Source organism: Clytia hemisphaerica, unplaced genomic scaffold, assembly GCF_902728285.1.
Source record: "Clytia hemisphaerica strain Z4C2 unplaced genomic scaffold, Clytia hemisphaerica genome assembly, whole genome shotgun sequence".
Classification (NCBI taxonomy): Eukaryota; Metazoa; Cnidaria; class Hydrozoa; order Leptothecata; family Clytiidae; genus Clytia; species Clytia hemisphaerica.
The window spans coordinates 417,942-433,807 of record NW_027104090.1 but is presented as its reverse complement, the minus strand read 5'-3'; the positions used below and the strand labels follow the sequence as shown (position 1 = coordinate 433,807).

Here is a 15,866-nt window from a genome sequence, read left to right as displayed (position 1 = left end):
TTCATTTTAGATGTCTGTACAAACTCCAATACCCAACACAATGATTTCTACGTCTACCCATCTCAAACCAGATATTGTCTTTGTACAAGAATTGATAGTAATTCTTTGTTAACTTATATCGATGATAACGTTGGCTGTGTTGATTGTCCAGCTGGCGCTTCGTGGGATCCTTTGATCGACTCATGTTCGCAAATCCAACAATTCCAGTGTCTTGCTGGTGAGTTACTCTGTTGCTTGGAGATAACGTTTTTTTCAATGTTTACCTAGACTGGAGTCGTTTATAATGCGTGATATACTAATAATACCTATAATAAAAATAATAATACGGGATTTAGTTTGTATAAACGACTGGAAGAATCCGGTGTTCCAGCCTTATAGATACAGGGGCTAGCTACGCAGAAACTTGCGTTGCGAGAAAACAATTTATCAAGCAACAACAAACTCTCAAAACGAAATCAACTCAAATGAAAAACTTTCAATACACAAATCCACTCATATTTTTTTTCTCAAGAATTATTTTGAGCAGGAAAAAATTATAATTGCAATATTGACACTTTTCTTTTGTTTGGTGTTAGTGCACAAAAGTTTCTAGACGACTAAAATTGTTCCATTCATTACTTTTTGCTTTATTTCTACTATGTATGAATTAGTCGTCTAGCTTGCTAGACTAATGTTTACCGTATTTCATTGAACATACACCCCTCGAAAAAACGCCCCTCCTAAAAGAAATTTTTGAAATATACACCCCCATCAAATAAATGACCCCTCGAAAAAACGCCCCTCCCAAAAGAAATTTTTGAAATATACACCCCCATCAAATAAATGACCCCTCGAAAAAACACCCCTCCCAAAAGAAATTTTTGAAATATACACCCCGTCAAATAAATGACCCCTCGAAAAAACGCCCTTTCTAAAAGAAATTTTTGAAATATTCACCCCGTCAAATAAATGACCCCTCGAAAAAACGCCCCTTCTAAAAAAACGCCCTTCGAGCCCACCCAATTCTGGGCGTTTATTCAAAGTAAAACGGTATCTCACGTCTAACGCTAGACTTAAGACTTCGGACCTTAGGATGTGAGGATCCAAAAGTTCAAAAATAGTCCAATAAGGCTCCGAATATAGCCTAGACGTCCGCCAACCCCTCTCAAATAGAAATATTCGATTAAATTAAAGAGATAGCCCAAAATCGATCTTCTCGCCGGAACTTTAAATCTTGAAAAACGTTAAAATAACCGGAATTCTCAATATATTTCAATCATGATTGTACTTCATTTTAGATCCCTTCTGTGTTGGAAAAACTGCTGGAGATTATTCCATTTACCATGGTTTTGCAAACGAATCTTGTTCCACTCAGTAAGTCATAGACAATATTTAGTGCTCAAAATCATCATATTTTCTTCTAAAAACTCCTTGTGTTAAATTCGATTTTTTTGGCCCAGCGCTAGCGAAAGGGCCTTTCATTTGCAACTTTCCGTCCTTCCGCTGTCTGTCCGTCCGTTTTGGTAGAAACGGCGCTTAAAACCAGTAACACACTTTTTAATTTTGCCGTTTGGAGAGGGCTAAGGTTGCTAAAGTTGGATACTGGCTAAAAAAGATATATTTTCTGATTTCGCGCTCCTTCAAAAACAAATTTCAAAACAAAACAAGATGGCGGTCGAAGCGAGGAGGCTGATTCATACTTTCTTGAACATTTTCTTTGCTTTAGTGGTCAAGAGACTTTCAAACCAAAGATATTTTGTAATGATTTTCTTTTATAAACCTTTTTCAACATTCTACCATATCTTATAGTCTTTGCTCAAGTTTTCATAGAGTTTTATGAGTGAAAATTCTACCTTTAATCACTTTTATTTTTAGTTTATTGCTTTCGAAAAGACTTTATTTTTAGGAAATAATGGCTTCTGATATAGAAATAAATAAACTGAAATGCAGCTCATGTGTAAATTTGGAACTTTTTCCTTGATGGTACACAAGAAAACAGTCACTTCTGGATCTGTCGCTAACAACGGTCAGTGGCTGGTGGGACGTGGTATGATTTTCAAACTCAACACATGATTATTAAAAGTAAACTGATTCTGGAATTTGGCAATGGACACTACAATGGAGCTCATGTGTAAATTGGAACAAGATTGGTACTTTTTCCATGAGGCTACGCGTGAAAATGGTTATTTCTGGATCTGTCTCGTTTGACGATTGGTGCGGTGGCTTGATTTTTCAAATTCGACACAGAATTATTTCAAATCTGATTATGGAATATGTTAGCGGAGACTAAAATGCAGCTCATGTGTAAACTTTAACAAGATTGGGACTTTTTTCATGATTCTACACATTAAATAAAATGGTCAATTCTGGATCTGTCGCATTAAACAGTCGGTGGTCGGTGGCTTGATTTTTCAAATTCTCGACTCACATACTATCAACCGTCTCTAACTTGGGACGATTGGTCGAAACATGAGACTGTTGCATATCTGGTCTGTATTTTCACTTACTGTAAAATCGAAAAAGAAATCGTGTATTTTTAAATACGCCTTTCCTTAACTCAAATCAAATGACTTTGGAAGTTCGGTGAAATGGTGGCCGAATTGCCGTCCCATGTGTTTTCAGATAGTTCCAAGTTGGAGCAGTTGATGGTAATTATTCAAAGTATATAAACTGATTCTGGAATCTGTTAATGGCAATAAAATGCAACTCATTGGTAAATTCAAACTAGATTGAACATTTCTCATGGTTGCAAGGCATGAACAGTGAAAATGGTCATTTCTGGATCTTCGCATTAACTGTTAACTCACATTAACCACATGAATTTTATTAGCTTGGATATGCAGACCGTAAAAACTATTTTACCGTCTAGTTCTTTAAAGATCATTTTTCTTGTTTACGGTCTGGTCCAACTAACATGCCTGCAGGGATATTTCTCCCTGCATATGTGAGTGCACCTAATTCGTTAAAAAGCGCCCACTCACTAAGCAGAATATTCGGGGGATTTTTTTATATTTTTCTATGGGCACGCATAATTTATGGAAAAAGCTGACCTTGTGAAAAAAGATGAACAAATGAAAATAAAAACACAGGTTCATTTCTAAACAAAATGGGAAGGAGCCTTTTTAAAATGTGGCCTGATGTGGCTGATGTTTTGATGTAGTTTAAAGTAGTTTTGAAATTTTTTGAGTTTGTAAAAGAGGTTATATGGTAAGTTAATTATGTGTGTCTGCCTGGGTTTTGATAGTCTGTCAACAAGGGTTCACTCACAGGCAGTATCAAACAAACTGTACCCGACATTTTTAGTTACACCAGATAAGATTTTTTTTCCTGAAATTTTGAGTCTGGATACACCATGAACATATAAACGACTGGACATCCATCTCCTTTGTCTTTTTGTAGAAAAAGCTGCTAGCTTCGTTGCCGCCTCGTTAAAAGCATAAAATGAAACAATAGATTTTGATGATATACCACTTGGGAGTACCTTGCTAACAACGTCAAAACTTCGACTAAAGTCTCTGTTGTTCTACTCTTCTCAAGTCTTTTATCTATATCATAACAAAGATAACAGAGGCAAAATCATCGTCAGCTTGTCAAAACTTCGACTAATATTTCTAAATTTTGACTTAAAAGTGTCTAATAATTTTAGAAAGTGTCGCATTCTAATTTCGATATTCTTATGACACAGGCTCTAAACTTTGGCAAGCTATTTTTTTCAAGTCATAAAAAAAATTATTGAAGTGACAAAAGGGATTCAAAAGTATACACGCAGTTGAAATTCTGCATTTTAGAGTTAAAAATGTTGATAAAATATATTACAAACTTGTGAAAAAATTCGAAAATAATTTTTTTGTAGATTGGGAGTAATGTTCAAGCTCTATCAATCCTTTTACCTAAATAATTCAAGGAAATAAAATTATGACGGAATATTGTCGGATTTTTCATACCAATTTTGAAATACAGGCGGCAACGAAGCTCGCTTCAAAGAGACAATAAAAGATAGGTGTCCAGTCGTTTATATGTTCATGGATACACAGGCTAGAATTTTATTGGAAAGTTGAACCTGCGCCTGTGTAGGCCCGGTTGGTAGGAGACCATTCAATAAAATTTCAAGCGTCTAACCAATGAGAAGTACCGCGGTGATTTTTAATTTTTTTTCCTGTCTTCACTTTGATCCATGTCAACAGGGTCATGCATTTGCTGTTTTGCACGCTCGTTTTCAATACGTTACTTTTCGCTGGGCCTTCACGCCCAACGGGCTTCTTGTTTTGTTTGAAAGGAAAGTTTTTACTTAACACTGGTTTTTTTCTCATCCAGTTGGAACACCAACATTCATAAACGTTAAGGTTGAATGAAACGATGTTGTGTGCCAGCCGGCCCCAGGGAATTACCCCCCAGGACGGTAACGGTTGTTGCATTGGAAAGTATATATGACGTCACCCAGCAACTGCAGATTGCTTGTACATTTTCGATCTTTTTGGACGTTCAAAAGACGAATTTTGTTAAGTAGGCGTTGCTGTGCCAGGTACAACAGCGCATTTTCCATAATATATATTTTTTATTTTTTATTAGATATTATCGCTGTGACGCGTCACTCCAAAAACAACTTTTTAGTTGTCCAATTAATGACGCTGGTGCTTACTTTAATCCTGTCACCAGAACATGTAGCACTGGACTCGCCCCAGCCTCTTGTGATAGTAAGTTCTATTATGCATACAAGCTTTTTGAACCTACCCCGGTGGAGGTCCTATTCTTCGCCACGACATGACGTCAGAATAGGGGTACAACAGAACACTTACTAAAGATTAATTATGTGTTTTCAGTAAACATAATCTTTTAGTGAGTTAAACCATAGTGTTTGTTTTACACTCCAAATTATTAAATCTTATTGGTTTAAAAAGAGGTCACATGACTGTGGCAAAGAATAAATTAACCAATATTTGTTCGTTCGTTCGTTCGTTCGTTCGTTCGTTCGTTCGTTCGTTTCTTACCAGCTCTTTTCAAGATTGGCTCATTCAAATTTTCTGATTTTTGGCACAAAGGTGCATAACTAAAAACCCTCGAATGTGACGGAGCCCGATTTTGGAAAAATAAAATTTTGGACAAAAGCCCAAAAACGGCTAAAAAACGCAACCATTAAACAATCACTCAGAACACAAATAGTGACGATCTACTCAAATTTGTCGTTTGTTTCTTATAAAAAACACGTTTAGAAACCAAAATTTCATGCTCAAACACAAATATTCTTTCATATTCAAGACTTTTGTGAGCAAAAAAAAACAAACTTCTCATCAAAAAATTGAGATATCAATTATATGTGTTAAATGCATACCCAGGTAGGTCCATAAAAGTACGGCTTGTTTACAAGAACGTCAAAAATTTTTGAAGCCTTCGGATGTTCTTAGTTTTTTGGATTTGAAACCTAAAAATGTTCTTAAAATGTTCTTGTTTTCAGCATTTTTTGAGCATTTTGATGTAATTTCTTAAGAAAATACATGTTTTTAAGTCTCCAAAGCCTTAGAATGTTCTTAGAATGTTCTTAAATTTTTGGGCCTCGAAGCCTTATGTTCTTATATAGTTTGTTCTTATAAAAAGAAAAAAACGTGTATTTGAGAACAAACTACTGTATATAGGAACATAATGCTTTGATGGCCAAAATATTAAGAACATGTTAAGAACATATTAAGAGGATTTTAACACCCGATTTCTCATGAAAATGGACAAAAATACTCAGAGATTGGTGAAAATAAGATCATGTTTTTTTAAAGAACATTTTAATTAAAAAGTTAAGAGAACCTAAACATTTGGATGTTCTTATAAAAAAGATATGTGTATGCCCGTTTCTGCTATTTCGAAATAGCTCTTAAAGGAAATTTGTCTGAGAACACTGACCTAGTTTCGTAAGTTAAATTGATACGAGGGAAATTAGATTTTCCAATAAAATAGCTACCATTCCAGTCTTTGGTTTTATTACACGTTTTTTTTATAAGAATAAAACACTTTATAAGAATGCCAATTTTAGAGCATTTTCAATTATTAGTTGTCAATTACCCCAAATGCCATTTTATGCTCGAGACGTATATACTAAATGTTAAATCTAGTCTGAATTAGGATCATAACCTAAGAATGCTGTAAGAATATTTTAGGATGATTTTTCCAAAAAAGTTAAGAATATCCATGATGAAATGGATTTACACCATTCTTATAAAAAAAACAGCGTGTATTTGACATTATTTCAAAAAGTTTCTTATTTTTCTTTCTATCAGACCACGAATGTATTGGACGAACAGACGGCAACAAAGGAAGACTAGATGCTAACTGTCGATCATACCTTACCTGTAACTCCTTCCTTCCAACATTCCCAATTTGCCCTCAAGGATTTTATTATGACCAAGGGATCAGAAGATGTGTAGAAGGTGGTAGTCGTGACAACCCACCTGCTGGATGCATTGGTATGTATAAATACTAAAGTTCTTTCGCTTTAACACTTTCACTGCCGACTAACAGTATACTCGTAGTAGAAAGGTCAAAATACTGGTAGTATTTCAAAGAGCCATAACTTCCGGTACAAATGTTGTTAAAAACTATACAGGGTGTCCCTAATAAAAGTATCGAGTTTGAACATGCGATTGAGTAAAAAAGTTTGTGTGTGTTATCGCTAAAATATAAGAACATTCTCCATCACATAGGCTCATTACAAAACGTAGTTACAACGTATAAATTAATCAATAGCCCTTTTACTATTCCCCTGTTGCATAAATGTACGTCTTTAAAAATCAAAATTAATAAAAATTCAAATTCCCTCGTTTTACTTTTTTGTTGTTCCATACATTCCATTTTTATTATTTTCATAGTTTTACATACGATTCTTTAAAAACATGTTTTAATTGTTGCGTTTTTCTCATGATCGTAATTTCGTTGCATTTGTAAACAGGCAGAGTATGTTTTTATTGTTACGTGATGACAAAGAAAAAAGAGGGAGAGCTTAAAATACAATTTTGTGAATACACACTTAAAACTTTCTACTCAATCGCATGTTCAAACTCGATACTTTTATTAGGGACACCTTGTATATTCGACGCTCACTACAAGAGGTCATCTTCAGAGTAAAAAATCTAATAACAAATGAAATGACCAGTAAAATAGTGCTAAAAATACAATTAAAAAACAATGCAATAAAATGATAGAAAAGATACCTTAGGGACTAAAACAATTGAAAAGTGCAAAGAAAGTATTGAAAAGTAATAAGGCAATAAAAGTTGAAAACAATTATGTCATAAAAAGTTTGTATTGTTTTAAACAAATTCTGTACATTTAAGTGTAGGTTTCTGATCGATAATTAAAAGAGCTTCAATAAATATGACTATAGTCCGTATGAAAAACCTTGGTCTGGAAGCCTTTTGTTTCTTTCCATTGTTTCTTACTTGAACTTGCGTTTGAGAAATTAGTTTGTTTTGCTCGCTTTTTGATCGTGTGATTAAATCTTAAACCAATCCCAAGAGGAATACTTGGTAACGTGATCAAAAATTGAACAAATCGATTTTCATCGTTTGATATTAACAAAGGAAATAGCTAACAAAAAGTTAAAACAAGAAGCTTCCAGACCAGAGTTTTTATACGGACTACACGCTTTTTTTTATTAGAACCCAGTTTATAAGAACATTGAGGCTGAAATTTGTCGAAAAATTAAGAACATTGTAAGAACATGTCCAGCCTCAGTTTGGAAAAAGATGACAAGAAAATTTTTTAAAGCAGTTTTAACCGAACGTAGGGATAGATTTTCTAAAATCGAGAGTCCAATATTGTCCAAGTTTTACCAATTTTAAGTGCTCTTTATTTTGCATAATATTGTCGATTTAGAGTAGTCTGAAACTCATTTAAGAACATTTTAGGCTGGAAATTTCTAAAAGATAAGCACATCCAGGCTCAGCCAAATTTTAGGTGTTCTAATAACAAAAAACGTGTATGATATGACTATTTTTTCTGTTATTTTAGACCCCGACTGTGCTGGTAGACCTGCTGGCAATTACGCTGTGGATAATTTCTGTAACGCTTTTTACACTTGTGATGCTAACCAACGTGAATTGTCTTTCACTTCTTGTGGTTCTGGAGAATATTATAATCCCACTTTATCAGGATGTTCGACCAATTATCCAACTGGATGCCAACGTAAGTTGTTTTGTTATCCACAGATATCTTATATATAAAAACACTAAATAGAGCTTCTCTTACCCTATTTTGAAGCAAATTTAATCGCCATCTTGAATGAAGTGACGTCACAAATTAGCTTGCGCGATTCTTGAAACTTTAAAGTCATTGCAATATCAAAAATGTTTCAACACAATGAATACTAAGGTCTCTACTGTGATAAACTTTCAGCAATAATGGCGCTTTATTTTGATTCGCCTGTCTTGGCTTGGAAAAGATAGAGTAGCTCCATCTAGTGTTTTATATAAGATATCTGTATCTGTGTTCGTTATCAGGACAGGTACAACTCGATAAAAGTTTTCCAAGCCATCAGAAAGTCATTATGTTTTAAAGTGGACACGTAATTAAACGTTGAGATCATTTAAATTGAAAATTCGTCAATCATGTTACCAGTAGCAACTAACTTTTGTGTTCATATACTCTTTGATATATCAGCTCTATTTTATCTATTTTCGGCCCTATCTATTCTAATTGTGAATTTAATGGGCAAAAAATTGGTAGTCTTAAGGCAATTTATTGCCCTCCTTGACATCCCGTTCTTGACGTCAATGTAATGACTTCTTTAGGCCTTCTCAAAAAAAAGATTTTAACTGCCAACATTATGCTCACTATCTGCCTACTCTTGCAATTATAACAGGTATCGCAGATAGTGAGCTAGACAGGAGACCCGTCCTGTATTTTTATAATCTGATGTATACAGGACGGGTATGACCTGTGAAGCAGATTTCTGCCTCAAAAAATTTATAGTGGGAAATTCGTATTTAGCGCTGTCCTCAATTACTAAAATAAAAACCAAATTTTGGAACTTGCGCTTTCTCTAAGAAAGTGTGACCAGTAAAAGAATAACAAAATTTGATTGGCTATGTTTTCGACCATTATTAGGATCTCGAAAATTCAAACTCTCAGCCCATACCATGCTATATACTTCGCCATCAGTATATAGAATAAGAAATCATAGCATGGATCTCCAGGCTAAAAGTGAGCCGTCTAAACTAGAGCTTAGTGTACTTATCGACCCTTAAAAAGTTAGGAGGCAGTATAGGCGTAGCGAGATACTCTGCAAAATTTATGGATGAGAGCAGTTTTTACGACACTGTAATTATTGTCTTTGTTTTATCAAAAGATAATGAATATGTCATAAACGTCTGTACTCCCTCGTATATTTTGCAGGGTATCTCGCTACGCCTATGGGCAGGGCCAGACGTTACACTTAGTTCTATTTTAGACGGGCGACCTGTTCTCGTTGTTAAGATAGGCAAAATGCGGGCAGCAAGTTAGCAGTTAAACCTTTACCTTAAAATGAATGAATAAAGTCATTGGATTGACGTCAAAATAGGGCAACACATTGAATTTAAGACTGTCCATTTTAATTAATAATTCTTAATAATGCGTAAGTCAAGATGACGTCATATTTTTTAACGGAAGCACTCGAAAATAGCCGGATTTTGACTTCCGTGTTTCTATTTTTAGTAACAGAGAGGGGTCAAATCCCGGATTCTTTCGGGTGTTTCCGCTAGTAAAAATGACCTACGCATATCAAGAATTAGAATAAACAGGCCGCGAAAAGTGGGTTGTCCAAACAAGAGCTTATCGGTCCTTAAAGCCTGATAAGACAGGGTGAAGGAGGTTTACCAGAAAGATATTGACGTCAAATGTTTGAAGTCGTCATAGTCCGGGAGCTGGGGGAGGTCAACTATGTCAGTCGTAGATTTCGGACAGCAAACAAGTAAATTCGGAAATTTCAGACATAGTGCTACATGATGATATATGTTTGATTGTGCCTCTACGACTGTCATAGTTGTTTGACCTCCCCCAGCTCCCGGACTATTACATTTAATTTCTCATAGACACAGAATTTGTAATGTAATTCCTTGTCCTGGTAAACATGATCTAATTCCTCAGTAAAAACATAGTTTCTACCCCCCTACATTTAAGGGGGGGTCTTGGGTTTTGATGAACCAAAATCAAGGGGGTGTTAAAAGTATGAGTTTCTTGAGGGGGGTTGCCAGTTAAGGGGGGGCCTTCTTTCCTAAGGGGGGTCTTCTTAGATAAGGGGGATCTTCCCTGAATTATGACTCTTGTACGATCGTTTCATTTATACTGATTCTCTAAGGGGGTGTGAAATTTTAAATTAATTTCCTAAGCGGGGTAGCACTTAAGAGGGGTCCTCTTACCTAAGGGGGGGTCTTGACCCCCCCCTCTGAAAAAAAATATCTTGCATTAATAGTACGGTTATGATGTTTGAAATAACCCTCGTCGACATTTAGAATAAAAAGCAAGTAGCTGCAGATACGTAGATATCACAATAAGTAATAGTTATCGTTCGGTACCGAGTACAATATGGGATATATTTTTCGAGTTCAGATTTTTCGTCATATTTTCCGAGACTTTAGGCGAGGAAAATATAGAAAACTCTGAACGAGAAAAGTATATCCTATATTGTACGAGTAAAAGTGTGATAACTGGTTTATCATCAACTTGAAAAATATTAACAAAATTTTCTACATTTTCTCTCACCATTCGTGTCTCTTTTTCTTTGTTTTGTTTTTCTTTCTCTCTTCAATTTTTTTTTACTTCTCCTCTATTTTGATGAAATCAACATCAAAACATTCGAAAAAAGAATCAAATGGTCATTAAAAAGATAAAAGTATTCTTTTGATAATTTTTTATGTATTGCAAGCAAAAAGCAAACATTTCTAATCAAAAAAGTGTACAAAAAACGATCTCTCGCTTACCAGACCGCTTTTTGAACGTGGTCTTTGTACGGTACAATATGAAATACAGCATTTATGTACGCGTTTTTAGCCAATCAAATTGCCCATATCTTTCATGTTGACGATAAATATCATTATCTTTTCTTTTTTCAGATAAATTCTGTACCGAACGATCCAACAATGTCGCCGGGATTTTCAGCTTCACTGGTTCCTCATGTTCAAATTCCTATGTATCGTGCAGTGGTACTTCTACCGCCGTACCCAACTTGTTGACCTTTTCCCTGAGTTGTCCACCAAACCAATATTTCCGCGTCAGCAATTCGGCCACTTCAGCCGGATCCTGTGTCAATGTTGACGGTAACACACCAATCTCACCACTATGTCCAAGTATGTATATTGAATTTATCGTTCTACGTATTTGCAAGTTTGAACTTTACTACACCATTTGAATAGCAACCGATATTTCGATAGTTGAAAGTGAAATAACTCTTTATTGCTTCATCATATCGTGTCTATCAGGCATTGTGGTGTGTGGTGTCACTCATCCCGTTCCATGCATGCGACGGGCTATATGCTCTCCTGCGTGGTTCGAGTGTCATCGCTATGTATCATGGTATCTGTGTCTCGCGTGCACAGAACTAGTGGTGTCTGGACAGCGCTAAGCGTTCCAAATCGAAAGAGGAGGAATTCCTACCTTGCAAGGAGTAGGACCCATTCCCCAGTGGGGAGAGCTCTTATCATCATCATCATTATCATCATCATCATCATATCGTGTCTTCCCAATAAAGTGAACTGGTTAAAGTTATATACATTTGCCAATTTAGCACTCATTTATAATTTCAAGAAATTTTTAGTGAAATTTATTGTTTGGTGGCAGTAAAAACCGTTCAGTAATTTCCCAATTTGAAAGGCACATGGTATAAGCAAAAATTAGATTTGGATATTTAGACAGTAGATATCGAAAATTGAAAATTGAGGTATTACTTTATTTATAGCTTCCTAAAGCGCTTATATTTTCGATGTTTAGAAAAAGATATTATCCCAACCTTAAAGTTTGAAATACTACTTTCTATAGTTAGTAACAAATTCTCATAAATCTTTTTTCAGACTATCAATGTATTGGCAGACAAAATGGATATACTTTTGCATTAAGTACTACAGTAGCACATGATTGCCGAAAATATTACATTTGTAACGATCAACAATTATCAGAACAACAATGTCCAACTGCAAGTCCTTACTATAACCCTAACACCAAAACTTGTGATTCCGTCCCTTCAGCTCTCTGTTGGCGTAAGTAACAATTACAGTCATTCCTCTCTAATTCGAAACTCAATTTTTCGAATCTCTCTGTAATTCGATATAAGATGTTGATCCTCTCAGCTGAAAAGTAGTATAGAAGACTCTCTGTAGTTTGAATCTTTCTCTAATTTGAAGAAAATCCCTGGTCTAATGAAGATCGAATTAGAGGCAGCTAACTGTAACTTTGAATGTTTTTTAAAGGATATTCTTGGTCCCGGCCAGGGTCCCGGGGGATCCGACCGGTGCCCACTGGTCAGGGAGTATCCGAGGGTTCACGCCTGCACGACCAAGAAATTTCTCCAAATTTGTGGTCATCTGGCGCGGGAGGGGTGGGCGATTCTTTATATAATTCAAATCAAATTTTTGGTCCCTTGAAAATCGAATTAGAGAAAGAGCCAATTGTGAGGGATGTTTTCTCCACTATTTGTACTAACACCTTCTGATTACCCATAATTATTAAGTGTAATTTCCTTACAAGATGCGAATCCCCATGTTTACATAGGTGTAAGGTAAATTATCTCTTGAATTTACTTTAAACTATCTTTCTAACGTTTTATCTATTTATTCTATAGATCCAGACTGTATTAGTGGAACTGTTCCACGTGACTATGCTATCACTGCAAACAGCCAATGTTTTAGCTCCTTCTACAGATGTGATGCAAACAGACAACGTTCTAGTCAATCTTGTGGGCTTTCGTTCCTTGGTGGTTATTATGGTATTGATGCAGTGACCAATACATGGAGATGTATCAGCGGCATTGCACCATCCACTTGTCCAAGTAAGAAAATATGTTTTTATATACACCTTATCCGGGAAAAAAATGTCGGGGGAAAGTGACGAAAATTTTGAGGGGTTACGAAATTTTTCCCCGACGAAATTTATACCCGACCTTTTATCACCCGACCAAAACTTTTACTCGATTTTTCACCCCCAACCAAAATTCAAATCCAAATTTTCTACGCCTTTATTAACCGAAATTAGCTTTAAACGTCGAATTACCAGATCTTTTTTTGAGCTAGTGAAGGAAACCATTTCATTTGGACAATTTAGTCGGGTGGAAGTGACGAAATTGTAAATTTGGTCGGAGAAAAGTGACGAATTTGAAATTTTGGTCGGGGAAAAGTGACGAAAATGCCTCGAGGTGACGAAATTTTTTCCCGACTCATTAAAACCCCGACATTTTTTCCCCCGATAAGGTATTACTTTTTTTTCGAATTATTATTTTATGCTGACTATTGTTTGAATTTCATTCAAAGTAATAGTGAAAATGAATTCAAGTAAAGGTGATATCTTTAAATGACTATTTTGATATTATTACGTCTATTTTTTTACAAAGTATTGCTCAAATATCAAAATCAAAAGACATAGATGTTAGTACAGCACGGCTCCCTATTTTAAAGGCTATCCTTAAAATCCACGGACGGTTATTCCTACTGACCTTACTGGATGAAGATAAAACCTTTTGCTCTAGTGCGATGAAATTGTTTTCGGAAAAAAAATTCATAAAATGTTTGACCTTCGAAATCGGAAAGCTGGATAAATTGGTTTTCAGAAACCATTGATATTATTTTTTGAATACTGGTCAGTAGTGAGGAAAACATATATTATATCGTTTCTCAAAAGAAAATTTACATATTTTATTATCTCTTAAACAATAATATATATTTTACTCGGCCATTTTCGTCACCAATACGGTTTTTACTGACCCTGTATATCCCGTATCCCAACTCTAGAAGACCGTGTAATTAATATTTTTCAAAATATTTAATATTTTTCAGACTATCTCTGTATCGGACGTACTGGATCTGCATCTTCTGTTTCCACACCAATGTACCGAAACCCGAACGATCTTTATTGTACCGGCTATGTATCCTGTAGCTTCAGTGGTGTCCAATCCTTTTTGACATGTCCAAATGGTGGATTCTTAGATTACAGTGGTTACCAATGTGTTTCGGCCAGACCTCTTGATCAAGCCTGCCGTGTTGGTAAGTAACTGTTGATAGGGATATAAAGGGGTATGTATAGTCACCTCTGTCTCACAGCCTCGGTGAAACTTTTTCCCACATTGGGGATTAAATTTTATTTCGAAATCCCAATAGGGGTAAAATTTCTATTGTTCCTAAGTGGAAAAGTCCAGTGGGGTGGATTTGGAGTGCAATTTTTTTACTTGGATGAAATCAAAGTCCATTTCCAAGTGGGGCTGAGATTGTATGGTATTTTTCCCACCGGGAATGGAATTTTGGCTAAATTTTCCAGTGGGGTTGGGGTCCCAGTGGGTCTGTAACACAGGGTTGTAATAACGAACCGTAGTGTAAAGGTAGTCCCTTCGACTACAATGCGCAAGGATGCGGGTTCAACTCGGGTCAATTCCACTGACCTTTATATATCCCTGGACCAAGCTATATCCGCCATTATTGATTGGAGTTTTTTGGAATTGGTACCCGAGAAGAAGCCATTGCAGTGTTTGAAACTTTGTCTAACGGCAAACGGCAAATTAATTCCTGCCAAATACAATTTTTTTCAATTTTATCGAAAAATTTGAAAAATCTCTAGGAAAATGAAAGAAATTTGTCCAAAAAAGGGCAAAACCACGAAAATTAAAACCCGCGAAATACAATTTTACGGATATTTTTTTTCGACTGCGAAAATTAGTTCCCGCTAAAATTAGTTCCAATAAGGTAGTTAGCTGTCAATCAAATCTTTAGATCTCTGTCTCCATTCACATAAGCTACTTGCAATATTTGATTTAATTTTTAGATGGTGGTCTCAGCTTATGGGGTGCATGGCAATACGTTGCTGGAACCTCATGTTCAGCTGCTTGTGGTAACGATGGTGTTCAACAAATGATCCGTACACGTGCCTGTAACAACCCAGCTCCTCTAAATGGTGGATCCACATGTGGTAACGCCGCCCTTACAGAGACAAAGAATGATGTTTGCCAAACTACACCCCCACCATGCGGAGGTATATTTTATTTTAGCTCTAGTTTAGATGGTACATATTTCGCCCTGCCTATTCTAATTGTGAATTAAAGTCGGCATAAAGTGGGCTGTCTAAAGTCAATGCTTTGCCATTTTTTGACGTCAAATGTCTTCTTTCAATATTTCCAAGCAAAGGTTTTAACTTCCAACTTTGTGCCCACTTTCAGCCTACTCTAACAATTAGAATAGGCAGGGCAGAAAGTCAGCCGTCTAAACTAGACCTTATTCTCTTTTTTTATCACTCTTATGAGATCGTCCAATTTTTAAAGGTCCTATATACAATAGGTATGAGCGTCGCGGTTTGTGTCATGCCATCTTTTTTTCACCCGCCCGTACAAATTGTGGATTAAGGTGCTATTAAGCTATTTCAAATACTCTATATATCGAATGATGTATGATATCTCTAATTCTTGGTCCAAGGAAGATCGAATTAGAAAGAGTATCCCCTTTAAAAGGATAGGAGTTAAAATAAAATATTGGATGCGATTTCAGCAAATTGACCTAGAAAAAAGGTGGCATATGCAGTGAAATCTTATCAGCAAAAAACTCTTTCCAAAATGGCTTCCATGAAATTCCTCAAAATGCCACTAAAATAATGAAAAACACGACATTCATTCAGACTCTAATGGTTTTAATTGAATAATATAATGGTATATTCAAATTTATAAAGCATGAAAATGACTT

At 35.7% G+C, this 15,866-nt stretch overlaps 1 protein-coding gene across 1 annotated transcript in view; it reads left to right on the top strand.

Moving 5' to 3' along the window:
* LOC136812706 (SCO-spondin-like) overlaps positions 1–15,866 on the top strand; it is a 37,361-nt gene that overhangs the window by 14,909 nt on the left and 6,586 nt on the right. Inside the window, exons 9-18 of the mRNA XM_067069231.1 lie at positions 11–217; positions 1,278–1,353; positions 4,549–4,673; positions 6,243–6,428; positions 7,972–8,145; positions 11,052–11,285; positions 12,006–12,191; positions 12,773–12,979; positions 13,980–14,186; positions 14,959–15,165. Coding sequence (XP_066925332.1) covers positions 11–217; positions 1,278–1,353; positions 4,549–4,673; positions 6,243–6,428; positions 7,972–8,145; positions 11,052–11,285; positions 12,006–12,191; positions 12,773–12,979; positions 13,980–14,186; positions 14,959–15,165 — 1,809 coding nt within the window. The remainder of the gene's footprint in view (positions 1–10; positions 218–1,277; positions 1,354–4,548; positions 4,674–6,242; positions 6,429–7,971; positions 8,146–11,051; positions 11,286–12,005; positions 12,192–12,772; positions 12,980–13,979; positions 14,187–14,958; positions 15,166–15,866) is intronic.